At 36.0% G+C, this 13,778-nt stretch overlaps 1 protein-coding gene across 2 annotated transcripts in view; it reads right to left on the reverse strand.

Annotated features, from left to right (window-relative positions):
• LOC113494242 (rabphilin-3A) overlaps positions 1-13,778 on the reverse strand; it is a 56,484-nt gene that overhangs the window by 25,128 nt on the left and 17,578 nt on the right. For both annotated transcript variants that reach the window (XM_026872505.1, XM_026872497.1), the window contains exons 2-5: positions 11,759-11,904; positions 10,439-10,583; positions 5,467-5,635; positions 2,945-3,073 (exon numbers count right to left, since the gene is read on the reverse strand). In XM_026872505.1, coding sequence (XP_026728306.1) covers positions 2,945-3,073; positions 5,467-5,635; positions 10,439-10,583; positions 11,759-11,904 — 589 coding nt within the window. The remainder of the gene's footprint in view (positions 1-2,944; positions 3,074-5,466; positions 5,636-10,438; positions 10,584-11,758; positions 11,905-13,778) is intronic.

The raw sequence follows: 13,778 nt of genomic DNA on the forward strand, positions 1-13,778 counted from the left end.
TTTTAAATATTTTGATTTTGTAAGAAATGTACTCCCTATAATACTTCTTCGTGTTTAAACTTAACATATCAAGATTGTAAAAACAATAATATTAAATGTACAAATCAAATCGTAAATGCCGTTATGTAACATAAGAACAGATTAAGCTAGTTCATTAATCAAATTACAAAGCTGGGCTCAAGGGTGGTTAACTATCTCGTGCGGTGACGCACTAATGTTGTGATTAGGGCTGTCACGTTGGTGATTTGTAATAAGGGTAGGAGCCTTACTAATAAGCTATCTTAGCATTAGTTAAAAAACCTGATATATGCTATTTAGGTTTCTGTATTCAAAAAGGTTTTTTCTGTAAGTAACGTTTTATAAAACTGCTCCGTTTACGAGCTACGGTGCTCCAGGCAGGCGTATAGCGGTCAAACTTATTACAACTTCTTTTTGAGTCAACGGTTAAACAGTAAAAGAGGACTCTATTAAGCTCTAAAGTCTGTCCCTCCGTGTATCATCCGACTTTATCTCATGAACTATGGCTTAAGATTTTTATTTCTATTATTTGTTTATACATCTTCGGGGAAAATTTCAATTGTATAAAAATGACGGTTTATCAAAGCTCTGGTGGTGGACAGATGAACAGACAGCAGCGTCTTAGTAAAAGGATTCCACCGTTTACTAGGATTCGGAACCCTAAACACAGTAATGGCAGAACTAGCCAGATTGTATTTAAGGAGTATTAAATTCCAGAATACGTAATTGAAGCTCAGGAAGAGTTTTATTGAAACATATTTAAATTAAATTTACTAGAAGCGCGTGTTCGCTTGTGTTACAAGTATGCAGAATCCAATCTGAAGTCATTTGCATAATCTGCGCTTATCCGCTACGGGTAGAGGCATTTATGCATTTTAAATTTTATTATATTGATATTTTTCCGAACTACGTTGAGCAAATAAAAGTTGGGAGGAAAAAATTGTTTTTTGCTCAAATTTTTCAGTTTGTATGTTTTGTGAAAAACAGCTATTGTTGAAAGGTAAATAGTTTTTACAGGAATAAAGTCGTTTCAAATCTGATTCTATTTATATTTTATTTTCCGTACATAAAAGGAAAAACACGAAACTCTAAGGCCCCGATGTCTGTCTGTCTGTCACTATTGACCGTTATAGATAGTCAGTTGAACTTGTTATAGACGATATATGTATGACTAGCTGTTGCCCGCGACTTCGTCCGCGTGGTTAGAAGATATAAGTTATAATTTATACCTGCCTTCTATCTATCTTGTAGGATTCAGTCAGCGTTTGCAATGTAAGCGCAAAAAATGTGTTTTTTACGACCTCACATTAGAAACCTCAAAAATTGTAGCCTATGTGTTATTCTGATGTATAAGCTATATTGTGGTAAAGTTTCATTCAAATCCATTCAGTAGTTTTTACGTGAAAGAGTAACAAACATCCATACATCCATACTTACAAACTTTCGCCTTTATAATAGTAGTAGGATTGTTAACAATAAAGAAACATCAACAAAAACTTACAAAACTGAGATCAAGCCATGTTGATACGGTCATAGACTTAATCGGAATCATATTCTTTCTATAGTTTTGTTTCTATTATATTATATTTATACGGAACCCCTCGTGTTTCGAGTCCGACTCGTACTTGACCATTTTTTTTAATTAAATTTTCTCAATAATATTCTATATTATAACAACCATCTCTAAAAATTTTGTAGAGTTCATAAAGAAAAGTAAATTTTCAGTTTCGACAGCCCTACAGTGGATTACAAAAGCCTTCTAGACACGGCTAGGATTGGTTGGCACGGTAATTGAGTCCATTAATTTATTTATCTATTAGATCTCTGTAGGGTCATGTCCTTACGTGGGCCTGATTTTGTCATCCTGAGGAAGATTTCTGCATTGAGTGTGTATGTATGTGTGAGAGTTATTAAGGTAATGTGTGATGAGCTTTAGGTGTTGTAAATCTATGGAGGTTAAGTGGTTTGATACTACATCAGTGATCACTGAGTGTGAACGGCAGTGGGTTCAATTCCCGTGTAGGTTGAGTATACTGCCCACAAAAATGACACAGTGACCATGTTTTGTGATTCTTAATTGCTTGTTTTAATATTAAGTAATAAGTGTATATAAAAGCATCCACAATCTAAATAACAAATTCCTAAGTGTGGGAGACGATAAAAAAAGACTGTATTTTCGAAGAAAAATTACTCAAGACACGATTTTTAAACAAAATTGTTTTACATAGACGCGAGAAGGAAATTAAATTACAAGAGAATATTTCTTATAAAAAATTCTTCAAACAACTATTCGTTATTAAGTTACCGCCTGCGCCCTCAACATCCCAATTACAGAGAGATCTCGAAATTTCTGTGACGTCATAATGCTACGAGTATATGACGTCATTGAAGATTACAGTAAGCTCCCTGGAGAACGTACGTGTAACTTGATGTATTTTAATAGTGAGAAGAATGGTAAAATAATTAATTGGACATCAGAATTGTTATGGAAATTTTGGTAAAAGGTGTGGTTTGATATCTTAAAAAAAAAATATCATCTACATGCAGGAAAATGAGAGATAAAGTCAATAATTTTTACTTATAAATCAAAGTTATACAGTCTTTACAGTTTTTTAAGTTTTAATACGAAGAATTTGTCCACAGATTCTTAAGATTTCGCATTTTATCTCCTGTCGTTATTACTCGTTTCGGAGCTTTTTGTCAGCACCTTGTTCTATGCATTCGTGGTGTATAGATTCAACCCAACAGTTACCATTTACTGGCATTGTATCGATCCGAATAAACATCCATTTCATCTGCCAAATCGATCCTTAAAATCCTGATAGCTGGACAATAAATTCCTCGTAGTTGACAAACACCAACCAAACGAGAAACAAACATCGAACAAAGTCGGGTGGTATGTCTAGTGTTATGTAGTGGCACTTACATGTGGCGATGTAATAGACTTCCTGCTGTCCGTGTTGCTGGGCTGTCGTGAGAAGGAGGGCGCGTGCGTGCTCAGCGGGGAGCCCGGCTCCGAGTCCGTCTTGCCCTCGTTACTGCTGTTGCCTGCGTCCTGCGATAATATACAATTGTATGTAGAAGATGTAAAAGATAGGTTTCTTTTATTTGTGCAATGTGGATTTTTAATGTGTTTTAAGACTACTCAAATCAGGCAAATGCTTGTACTACGGGGAGGTCGAAACCTTGATTTTTCCAGAAATTAATAGTCGGCAGAAGAATTCAATCGCTCCATTCTAATCTTTTCAGAATAGCATGATCAATAATGATTTAGGATTGGAAGCCTTATTTTTATTAGAATTGAATGGTTTTTGTAGAGAAAATGATTTATTAGAACCTACAGAAGCATGTCTAAACGCGGTTTGTTTACCATATTTGGACACAACAGCAATAATAAACACTGTTATCAAACGCCGATGTTCATTTCCTTGAAAAATTTGTAAGTTGGAAATGTAAATTGTAAATCGGAAAATGTAACAGACTCTTCACGATTCACGATTTACTTTCCAAGTGCCATTCCACCAAGTACGGTTATCAAAAACGTCTCAAAATATAACAGACAGTAAGTGCGTAGGTTGGCATGAACATAAATGTAAAATCAAATACTTGTGACCTCGACCTTACGAGTAACTCTTAAGGAACACAATCAGACCAGTTAACGTAGCAAAGGGTCACATTACTTTCAGACTAATAGCTTATCGACATTACCGCTTAGTAACATTATTTGAGCTGTGGAAAAGAGAGGGCGCTCTACGCCGTGTCACGTGCTGTCCCGCTTCCACAATAGTCAAAATCAAAATCATTTTTTTTATTTCAATTAGTATATGGCACTTTTGAACGTCAAACAATCTATATAAACAATATTAAAATCAAGTGTCAGTTTGTCGGTCAGTCTCCTATTGAAGCTACCGCGCGTTCGGAAGGTAGATTCTCATGGAGAAGAACGAGCAAGAAACTCCATGGTTACTCTTTTTCACTGCCATACAATAATTATTTGGGTTACAATATTATGGTTGCATTAAATGAGGACGATATAGCACCAATATTAATTCGGAGCTAACGACCGGCGACCTGGCCCATATAGTATATTGATACAATGGTATATTGACAGTTGACAATAATCCTTAGAGCTGTATCGGATTATTCGAGCGTTATCGAGATTACAATATAATTGAACTAATGGACTGGGTTCTGGATGGTTTGAGGTTAACAAGGGATACAATGTATGTCATGGTGGATATCTTGGTAAGAAGCTTTTGTTTCCATGGTGGGTGAATGGGAACTGTGATTTAGATTTTGGAAGTTGTTTGTGTAATAGTTAACGGCTTACAGACTCTCTCTCAAGGTCGGATTAAAAGACCTTCTTTTTTAAGAAGTCGTTGAAAATCTTTGTGGAGTGGAGGTGTCAAAGAACAGAGGCAGAAGAATGGTGTAAAGAAAGGGACTTTATGCTGAGGCCCAACAGTGGGTCAAACAAGTCTGGTGATGAGTGACTAAGTTTTATAATATGCTGAACAGAATCGACGACTCCGTTTGATATGAATCTATGGTCTTTAAAATATGTCACATTACATTAAGAAAGGACGAATAAAAAAAAGAACATTCAATAGCAATACAGCAAATAAAGCCTTTAATAAGAAGCACATTTTTAATATGACTCAATGTTAAGCATAGTACATCTCACGTTTTAATATAAGATTCAGAGCGATCCATAAAGGCTTGGCTTCGACAAAATGAATAATATTGGCAGTCGGGAAGATGGCCGGTCGTGCGTGTAGATGAAGAGGCTTGTACATGACAACCTCTTTAAGGTATTTGTTGAAACGTATTTTTATATACCTTTCGCTATCCTATTTCATCTAAGTGTGATTTTTTGGTAGGTTATTTATTCGAGGTTTTTGGGTCCGATAAGTGTTTGAAATGGCTGGTAATGTTTGTCGAAGGACTGATGGTCATTTAGAGTCCGTAAAAAAAGGTAGGACGCCCCCAGCCTGATGAACTGTTGATCTAAAAAAGTGTCTTGGATTGGATGAGAGAGGCGGAGGACCAATGTGGGGAATCCTTTGCCCAGCCGTGGACCTCAATAAGCTGGATTAATAAATTTTGATTCGAAGTATTTTGCTAGTATATGTATATAAGGTTGGGCAAAATCTGATAATCTATTCAGTAAACATAAGATTAAACAATTCGCTGTCAATCAAATGCATTTGACGACCGTAATCACATAAGGGAAAAGAAACGAAAATTTATTTCAATGAGCAACGAGGCTTATATCTATCGATTCCACATCGCCTGTAAGATTGTCATTAACCTTAACATGTTAGAACTTTAAGCATTACTGCTGCCAATAAAGCTAGATAGAGCACTACACTTTCAATAACAGCGTCTCTGTTCCACATTGACAGTAGTACTATCTTACGAGGTCTTGGTAGAATCAGAACATCTTACCTGCAAAGACTTAGCGAGCTCGGTGTCTATGTACCTGCCCGTCGTCCTCCGATCTGGGAGGATGTACTTCGGTAAGGACTTGAAGAACCAGGCTCCGGACTTCTTCCACATCTCCCGGGTCTCCGCGCACAGATTGCACATGTATGCCTCCCGAGAATATAGTGGAGACCTGATAAGGAAAGTTTAGTTAAGTTAGTACTTTAATCTGGACTAGAATAAATAATTTTTGGGGTTATGAAGAATCTAAGGAAGGCGGCGCTCGTGGCTAACCTACAACTGCACACGATATCGAGTGCAGGTGCTTCTATGTTATCGAGTTGTTTCGTGTTTCGGAAGGCACGGTAAATTATGTTTTGCGGCTGTTATTTACACACCTTTAACAGACGGTACGGCTATAGGCTAGAAAGTCTGACTACAAGCCTTATTCAGGGGTATTGTGTAAGTATTTTTGAATTATTTGCTTCATTAAATAAACATTATGATTAAAAAGTTCGACTTAACTTATGAGTAAGGTGTGGCCGATAATAGGTTGTTAATCTCGAGAACACGCGTGAGTAAACCGCTATTAAATAAATAGTTATAGTCAGATCGTCAGAGTTATGCAACTATGTGCATAATAATTCAATCTTTGAAACCCTAGTTCACATAAATACTCAGACCTTTGTTTAGTCCTAGCTACCGCATTAGGTTAAGTAACCTGTAATGGTAGATTAGTGTGATAATTAAATAATTAAATAAATTAATTAAGTTATAGTCATTCAACTATGAATATCTTTATTTAAATTCGAACTTTTCTAAAATCTCTTGACTAATTACTTGCATCTTTAAAACTGAGAACTCTTTACTTAACCTTAAGTTGTCTTGTGAACTAAACTCCAGACTCTCAGTAGTTTCATTAAAACTCTTTTCTAAATGACTTGAACTCTTCAGTCAATTTCAGTTCTTACGCTTTATAAGTACCGTTTATCAACTAGAACCTTAATAGGAGTTATTTAAGTTGTATCTAAGTTAGGGTTAAGTTATTATAGACGGTGAAGCTACAACTTATAAGTTATTACCAAGTTTTATACCTCTGTGGTCACTTGGTAACTTGTAGTTTGTTTTCCACGTTTTCTTTGGACGGTTATTTGTAAGATTTTATTGATTGTAACCAAGCTTACTGGTAAAGGTATTTGTCTTAGTGGTTGTGTATATTGAATTTATCTTTTAGTAATAGAAGCAATATTCGGCTGGTTTTTAGAGGTATTTAATTTGGGATCGCCTCGGACTGTTAGGGTTTCATTATTAAGGTCTTCTTGGCTCAACTTGGTGTCACTGGCATTATATCTGACTAGTAAAGGTCTGAATCTGTTCACAATCCTACTAAAATTATGAAGTTTTTATGTATGTATGTTTGTTCCTCTTTCACGCACAAACCCCGAAATGGATTTAGGTGAAACTTAGTACACAAATAGTTTATAACAAGGGTTAACACAAAATATAGTTTTTATCCCTATTTTGTGTTCCCGTGGGATCATTTTCGATTTCTCGCGGGCGGGCCCATGGGCAATACATAGTTGGAAGATAAATAAGTACACGTCCAATAATATTAAATTAAACTAGCTGACCTTTGATTTGCCGGATCACATTACACACGAGTAAAAAATAGCGTTAGATCTCTCATCACTTACTGGTACGAAAGTATTGATAGAAGTAGCTTCTCAGGTATTAAGTCATAAAAATAGGTGAAGCTGTTTTGTTCGGAGTTGTATATGTCGTTAAGACACGAGAAATCTATACATATAAGAATAATCCTATTAAGAATTCGGTTAGAAACCAAAATCTATTTAAGCTACATATAACAAGCTTTGTACTGCTAGCCAATTATTTACGACTAACAAGGTTCCCATATTATTGGACTTCCCTTTAATCTATACTAATATATAAAGCTGAAGAGTTTGTTTGTTTGTTTGTTTGTTTGAACGCGCTAATCTCAGGAACTACTGGTCCAAATCTTTTGTGTTGAATAGACCATTCATCGAGGAAGGTTATAGGCTACATATCATCACACTGCGACTAAAAGGAGCGAAGATACAGTGGAAAATGTGAAAAAAAACAGGGCAGGTATAAATCATAACTTATATCTTCTACCCACGGGGACGAAGTCGCGGGCAACAGCTAGTGAGCTATATGTTTGTTTACCATAATAGGAGTTTTACATTAATATAATGTCGTAAGTACCTTAAATAACAGGACTGTATGATTTTTTGTTGGAAAATGTGCATTTATTGAGCACATTTTTATTTAGGCACCCTCTATAGATAAACCTGCTAAAAATTATGTTATGTTCCTTAAACTCATTTTAAATCGATCTTATCTTAATAATTAATCGATCCTTCTTTTTCTAAAGATTTAAGTCACAGGCACAAGTACACCCAGACGCTGAAAAAGCATTTGTGGATCACCCGATGCTTTCTCATAGTCTTTATTCGGTGACGTCGAATATCGGTATTTATGCTGAAATTCATAATATATATCTAATAGCAGTTCATGTAATGGACATATTATGTATATTCTATATTCTTGGAATATCACCAATATGTCTTGTTATTGTAATATGTGTTACATTTTTCCTCATTTTCCATTTATACAGGATATGTTATTATAGGAATAATTTTGTAGAATCTTAATACATTTATGATTTTATTTTACTTGCTTATTGATTACAAAAATACGATGTACATTTAATCCATTTTGATCAAATCGGGTAAGTTTGGCAGTACATGGCTATTTCATGAAATTAGTTTATATTAATTCATATCAGCCTAAAACTGTCGTAATGATGTAAAAAAATCTTCAACCCAAAAAGAGAAGGATCAATTGACGAGTAAGCATTTATTACTAAGCTCACAGGTTTCCACATCATGCTTTCGTATTTAATTTGTCAATTAGTCTTATAATGATTACGAAAATACCTACAATTTCATAAATATCATATTAATGCCCACTACGGTTCAAACATCAAAATATAATTTAATGATTTTAAAATGAAATATACATTCAATTTCCAACCGTCCGCGTCCGTCTATCGGACGCAATGTCCATATACGTCAATCAATATATTCCACAGGTTTCGTGTAATTGACACATTTCCAATAATTCAAATGTTCCATTTGTATTTTATGAAAACTGACGTCACATATTCGCGTTTATGTAACAAATGCTATTTATTTACGCCCCCTTTATTACTGATACAGAATAATAATATTTTCATGTTTTTTAATGCCAATTAACCTTATGTTTCAGTATATATCACCACTAACTGATCCGTGATTATTATGGTCTTTCCGTGGATCGTCAATGTTATAGGTAGTCAGAAGCATAGCTAACAACCAGTCTTACTAAGGGGTATTGTGTTGCCCAGGTAACTGGGTTAAGGAGGTCACATAGGCAGTTGCTCCTCGAAAAACACTGGTACTTAGTTGCATCCGGTTAGACTGGAAACCGACCCCAACATAGTTGGGAAGGAAAAGGCTAGGATGATGATGACATTAAATAAATAATAAATAAATAAATGCGGACAACATCACATACATTGTTCTGAACCCAAAGTAAGTTGCTAAAGCACTTGTGTTATGGAATTCAGATACAACGAAGGTACATTGACCCGACCGGGGATCGAACCCGGGACCTCAGAGCTAGCGACACCTTGAAACCGGTGCGTACGCCACTCGACCACGGAGGTCGTCATTGGTTTAAGACTATTACGATTATTTGCTTAATTCCCAATTTTGCACCCTACAACTTTTAAACGGCTCAACCGATTTTTATGAAGCACGTCTAAGAACACTAGCACAAAAATTACGGTGCAAACAAAACAAACTTCACTATCATCCCACATATCTTTCAGAAGCTATAATACCAGACACAGAAAGACAGACAGATCACACTCATAACACCCCTCTTTGCGTCGGTTTTAATAGAAAGCTCAAAGCCATCACATATTGGCAAGTCAATTCCATTCAGTCAACATTTTCACATCCTTAAGTTACAATTGCTTTTCGATACTTTTTCTATTTATTCCGTTTGCATTGTGCAGTTTTTAAAAATTTTTATTAGTTCTGTATTCTGTGTTTAAAAGTTTTGCCAGCGGCTGCAGCTGCCACTTGTGCTTTTCAATTGTTTTGTTTTAGTTTTAAAAGGGATCTAGTTTGTGTATAAATTGATTGTACTTAGTGGCTGATTTGGCGGTGAATCGTAAGCTACATGGGACCCAAATAAAGCATACCAAAAGTCATTTAAATCGGTTCAGCTGTTTAGGACAAGTTCAGAATTATACATATATACAAATGTATGTTAAGAAGTTTGCAAAATTATTGTTTACAAATCTTTAAGGATCAGTGTTTACCCTTAGCAAACATAGCTAGTTGCAGCATGATCAGTTTATATTAAAACACCAAAGATGCCAGATTGAACTATTCTAGCCGAATAGTTATATCAGAACTATTCGGTTTATACAGCTCTTGATTCCTATACTACAAAACCAGGTACTTAATGAAAAGTAAACAACCTCTACGTTAGTTACAATTCATTTTGTATAATAACGATTACCACTAGACCTGTAAATTGTTTTATTTTCCAACTAGCTGTTGCGCGTGACTTCGTCCCCGTGGGTAGAAGATATAAGTTATGATTTAGGTATACCTGCCCGGTTTTTTTTCATATTTTCCATTGTATCTTAGCTCCTATTAGTCGCAACGTGATGTTATATAGCCTAAAGCCTTCCTCGATGAATGATCTATTCAACACAAAAATAATTTTTCAATTTGAACCAGTACTTTCTGAGATAAGCGCGTTCAAACAAACAAACAAACGAACTCTTCAGCTTTACATCTTAGTATAGATAAGTGTTATTGTGAAGGTCGCATTAAGACTGTTCAACATAAGTCGTCACTTTCAGTACCGATTTCCATATACACTCAAGGTAACTCACCGATGCGGAGGGTTCTCTATAACACATTTGGAGCATGCTGTGTGCCTGCAGATGGAACAGGTCCTGAGGGGAGCCAGCAGGCGCGCCGTCTCGCCGCAAAGCAGGCAGGTCCGGGGGACCGGGCCTTGTGCTGACCGACGCATGCCTGGGACAAATGAGAGGAATAATAATAATAAGGTATGTTGATATGATATGTTATAGGGCTATGTCCATCGGTGAGATCTAAAGATGTGAAAATAATTGAATGATGAATTTATCGTGTAAACGGGGCGCACATAGTCCTATTGGTTTGAAACAGTAAAAACCGGTTTGTTAGGCGTCTTCAAAATTTATGAAATATACTATTATTATACTATTATTACTATTTGAAATTTTACTTTTTACAGTCTCCCTTCCAAGCAGAAGGGGTAGAAGAAAGCTATTATTACTATTATTATTATATTTAAGAATATACTTCAAAGACACTTCTTGAATTTTATACCCTTTTATGACTATAAAAGCTTCTTATAATTTTCCCCTGAACTAACATGGAGATTACAAAGCAAACTAAATTGCATCTTATAATAAAAACATCAAGGTCTACTTTGTCTTTCTCTTGTTTAATAAATATAATTGACAACACGATGGCTTGAAGATTAATTAGGAGTATTATCCTAACGACCTCATCTTGGGTCCATTAAAGAGCTAAGGTCCCTTGAGTGTAACTCATAAAAAGTCTGCAATTTACCGAGACAAGGAGCTTAAACGGTCTGTGAGACGACGGTTTTATTGTGCGTTTAGCAAATTTTAAGTTGCCATGATATACATACTTAGTCTAGATTTTATGTAATAACTGGCTGTATCACAGTTTCACAAGCATTCGTTCTGCTTTTAGCCTGTTATAAAATAACCTTAGAATTACGTATTTTTGACATAAGGGGCTATGACATAAGAAGACAAAACTTCCAGTTATTGAATTGACACAACTGCAATAGTCTTATACAGGAGGGCTTGCATCTGTTCTAGGTTTTTAGACAAAACTGCAGTAGTAGTAGTACTTTCAAAACTGGTGAGAGCTCTTCTGGGTATCAGCCCCTTTAGCCGAGTGACATTTCAATCATTGCTAACGTCAAAAGACATCACTCGAATATATGACATGACGTGCTCATATCTAAGCCAATTGTCATTTTTTATAAAATATGAGGGTTTTCGTCAACGATTATGGAAGTATCAATTGGCTAAAAGGGCTGATGTCAATTATTTTATAAAATCTAAATAACAACGCTTATATAACTTGATATCCTCTATGCCTCTTACCGGGCATGCTCTAGACCCTCTCACCTTCGAGCCTGGCCACGAGTCTGCCGACCCTCTTGGCCTCCACCTCGTCTATCTTCTCGGCTCTCCGCACGACGGCTGCGATGGCTTCTCTCTCGCTAGCCGTGAGGGGGGGCTCGCTGCGGGCTGCGCACCATCCCGTGCGGAGTCTGCGACAAATAACAAATGTTAATAAGTATATTATTGAAAAAGTCCCGCAGTAAGATATCCTTGGGTTTCACAAACATTCAAGTCACATGGAACAGACACTCAGACTCAGAACCAGAATTCGTCAATCACGTAAATGCTTGCCCTACGCAAGTATATGTAGAAGCCGTGATACGTCGCGCATAGTGCGCTGTGCGTGATGGCCTATACCATAAGGCTATATAATAATATACGTTCAACTAAACTTTGATTCGTATTGCGAAGAAAAGCTGGAATTGGACTGTCTATCCATTCTACAACAGGGCTGGCAAAAAATACATTATATGTGCAGTATATTAATATCTTATACATTATAGAGTACTTTATTTGCAAAATTTACTCATAAAAATATATTTTGTTTGCCAACTACTAAGAATTCTAAAAGCTCATCACCCCAATATCATTCGTGGAATGTACAAAGTTATTCACATTCTTAATAAGGTGTGTATTCACCCACCCGTATGTTCCATTCATTAGAACGTGGAAAGGTCAGTCGGCAAACACTTTTATATTGATTTGGGATTAATTGGATTTAACTCAATTCATCAGCTCGTCAATTGGACGAGGGTCGGAATTAATTGATTTCAGCTCCAGATTTCAGGAGTAAGTTTGAACCTGTTTATTTTTATAGGTTTGCATATACGATATGTATATTTGATTTCTATTAATTCATTGGCAGCATTCTTTTCTTCAAACAGCTGCCTCTTGTTAAGTGCCTTTTTTTCAATCTTTAACGACAGTAGAAAACCCTCGAATGTTTGGAAATGACAGGTCCAAGACACGGCACTTATAGGAATGAAATGTCACTTCCATACACTCAATTGTGAACTCGTATTTATTTTTAGTATGAACCCTTTTTTCGAGGATTATTCCTCATGCATTCTCTCCGCCCTGGGGAAGGCGGGGATCGTAGCTGACAGCCAAGATCAACTTACTATATTAGCGACTGTTGTCTGGTTATTTTAAATATGAAGATATCATTCTAAACTCTTCGAATGGTTGCTAGTGCAATCTGTTGTCAGAGTTTAAAGCCATCCGTAGGCCGATGACGTACACTAGAAAATATGTCAGGTGTGCTGTTGTTTCCTCGCGATGTTTTCTTTTATTGTTTTTAGCGAAATGATACTGCTACAAGCTGCTTTAGTCTGAATTGGCAGTTCAACGGCTATTTATTTATTTATTTAGTACTAGCAGTTGCCCGCGACTTAGAAGATATAAGTTATGAGACCTTGAGTCTCAATATCGCAATTTTCTTACGGAACCCTAATATTTTTGAAATAAATTATAGCCTATGTTCAGCGGAGATAATGTAGGTTCTCAACAGTGAATTAATTGTTCAAATCGGCCAAGTTTCGAAGCCTATTCGTGTCAAACAAACTCTTTATAATATTAGTATAGACTATCACTGCGTTGTCTGCATTTTTCTGACGTGAAAGCTATAAACTGTAAAGTTTCACCCAACTCTGTTGAATATTTCATGCACCGAAACCCACATTTGTTATAACAAATTAAATAGCTCTCAAATACGAAACGAAATTAGTTTCCCAGATTATGATAATGCCTTTATATCGAGAACATTAAACTTGTGTTACAAAGCGGTGCAGTTATCATCCGACGGATTACTGTATCTCTTGATCAATACCAGAGGGTAACGTACTGACAGCGGTACACGATTATACATTTTGTATTTAAATGTAGTTTATTTCAACGATGTTTTTAGCCAGCTGTGATTGTTCACGAATGAGTTTTACAATGTGCTATTTGGTTAGACTGTTGTATTATTTATTTAACTCTCGAAATGGATATTGATGACAAATGACATTGTAATTTAAAGAGC

This window comes from Trichoplusia ni, chromosome 1, assembly GCF_003590095.1.
Source record: "Trichoplusia ni isolate ovarian cell line Hi5 chromosome 1, tn1, whole genome shotgun sequence".
Classification (NCBI taxonomy): domain Eukaryota; kingdom Metazoa; phylum Arthropoda; class Insecta; order Lepidoptera; family Noctuidae; genus Trichoplusia; species Trichoplusia ni.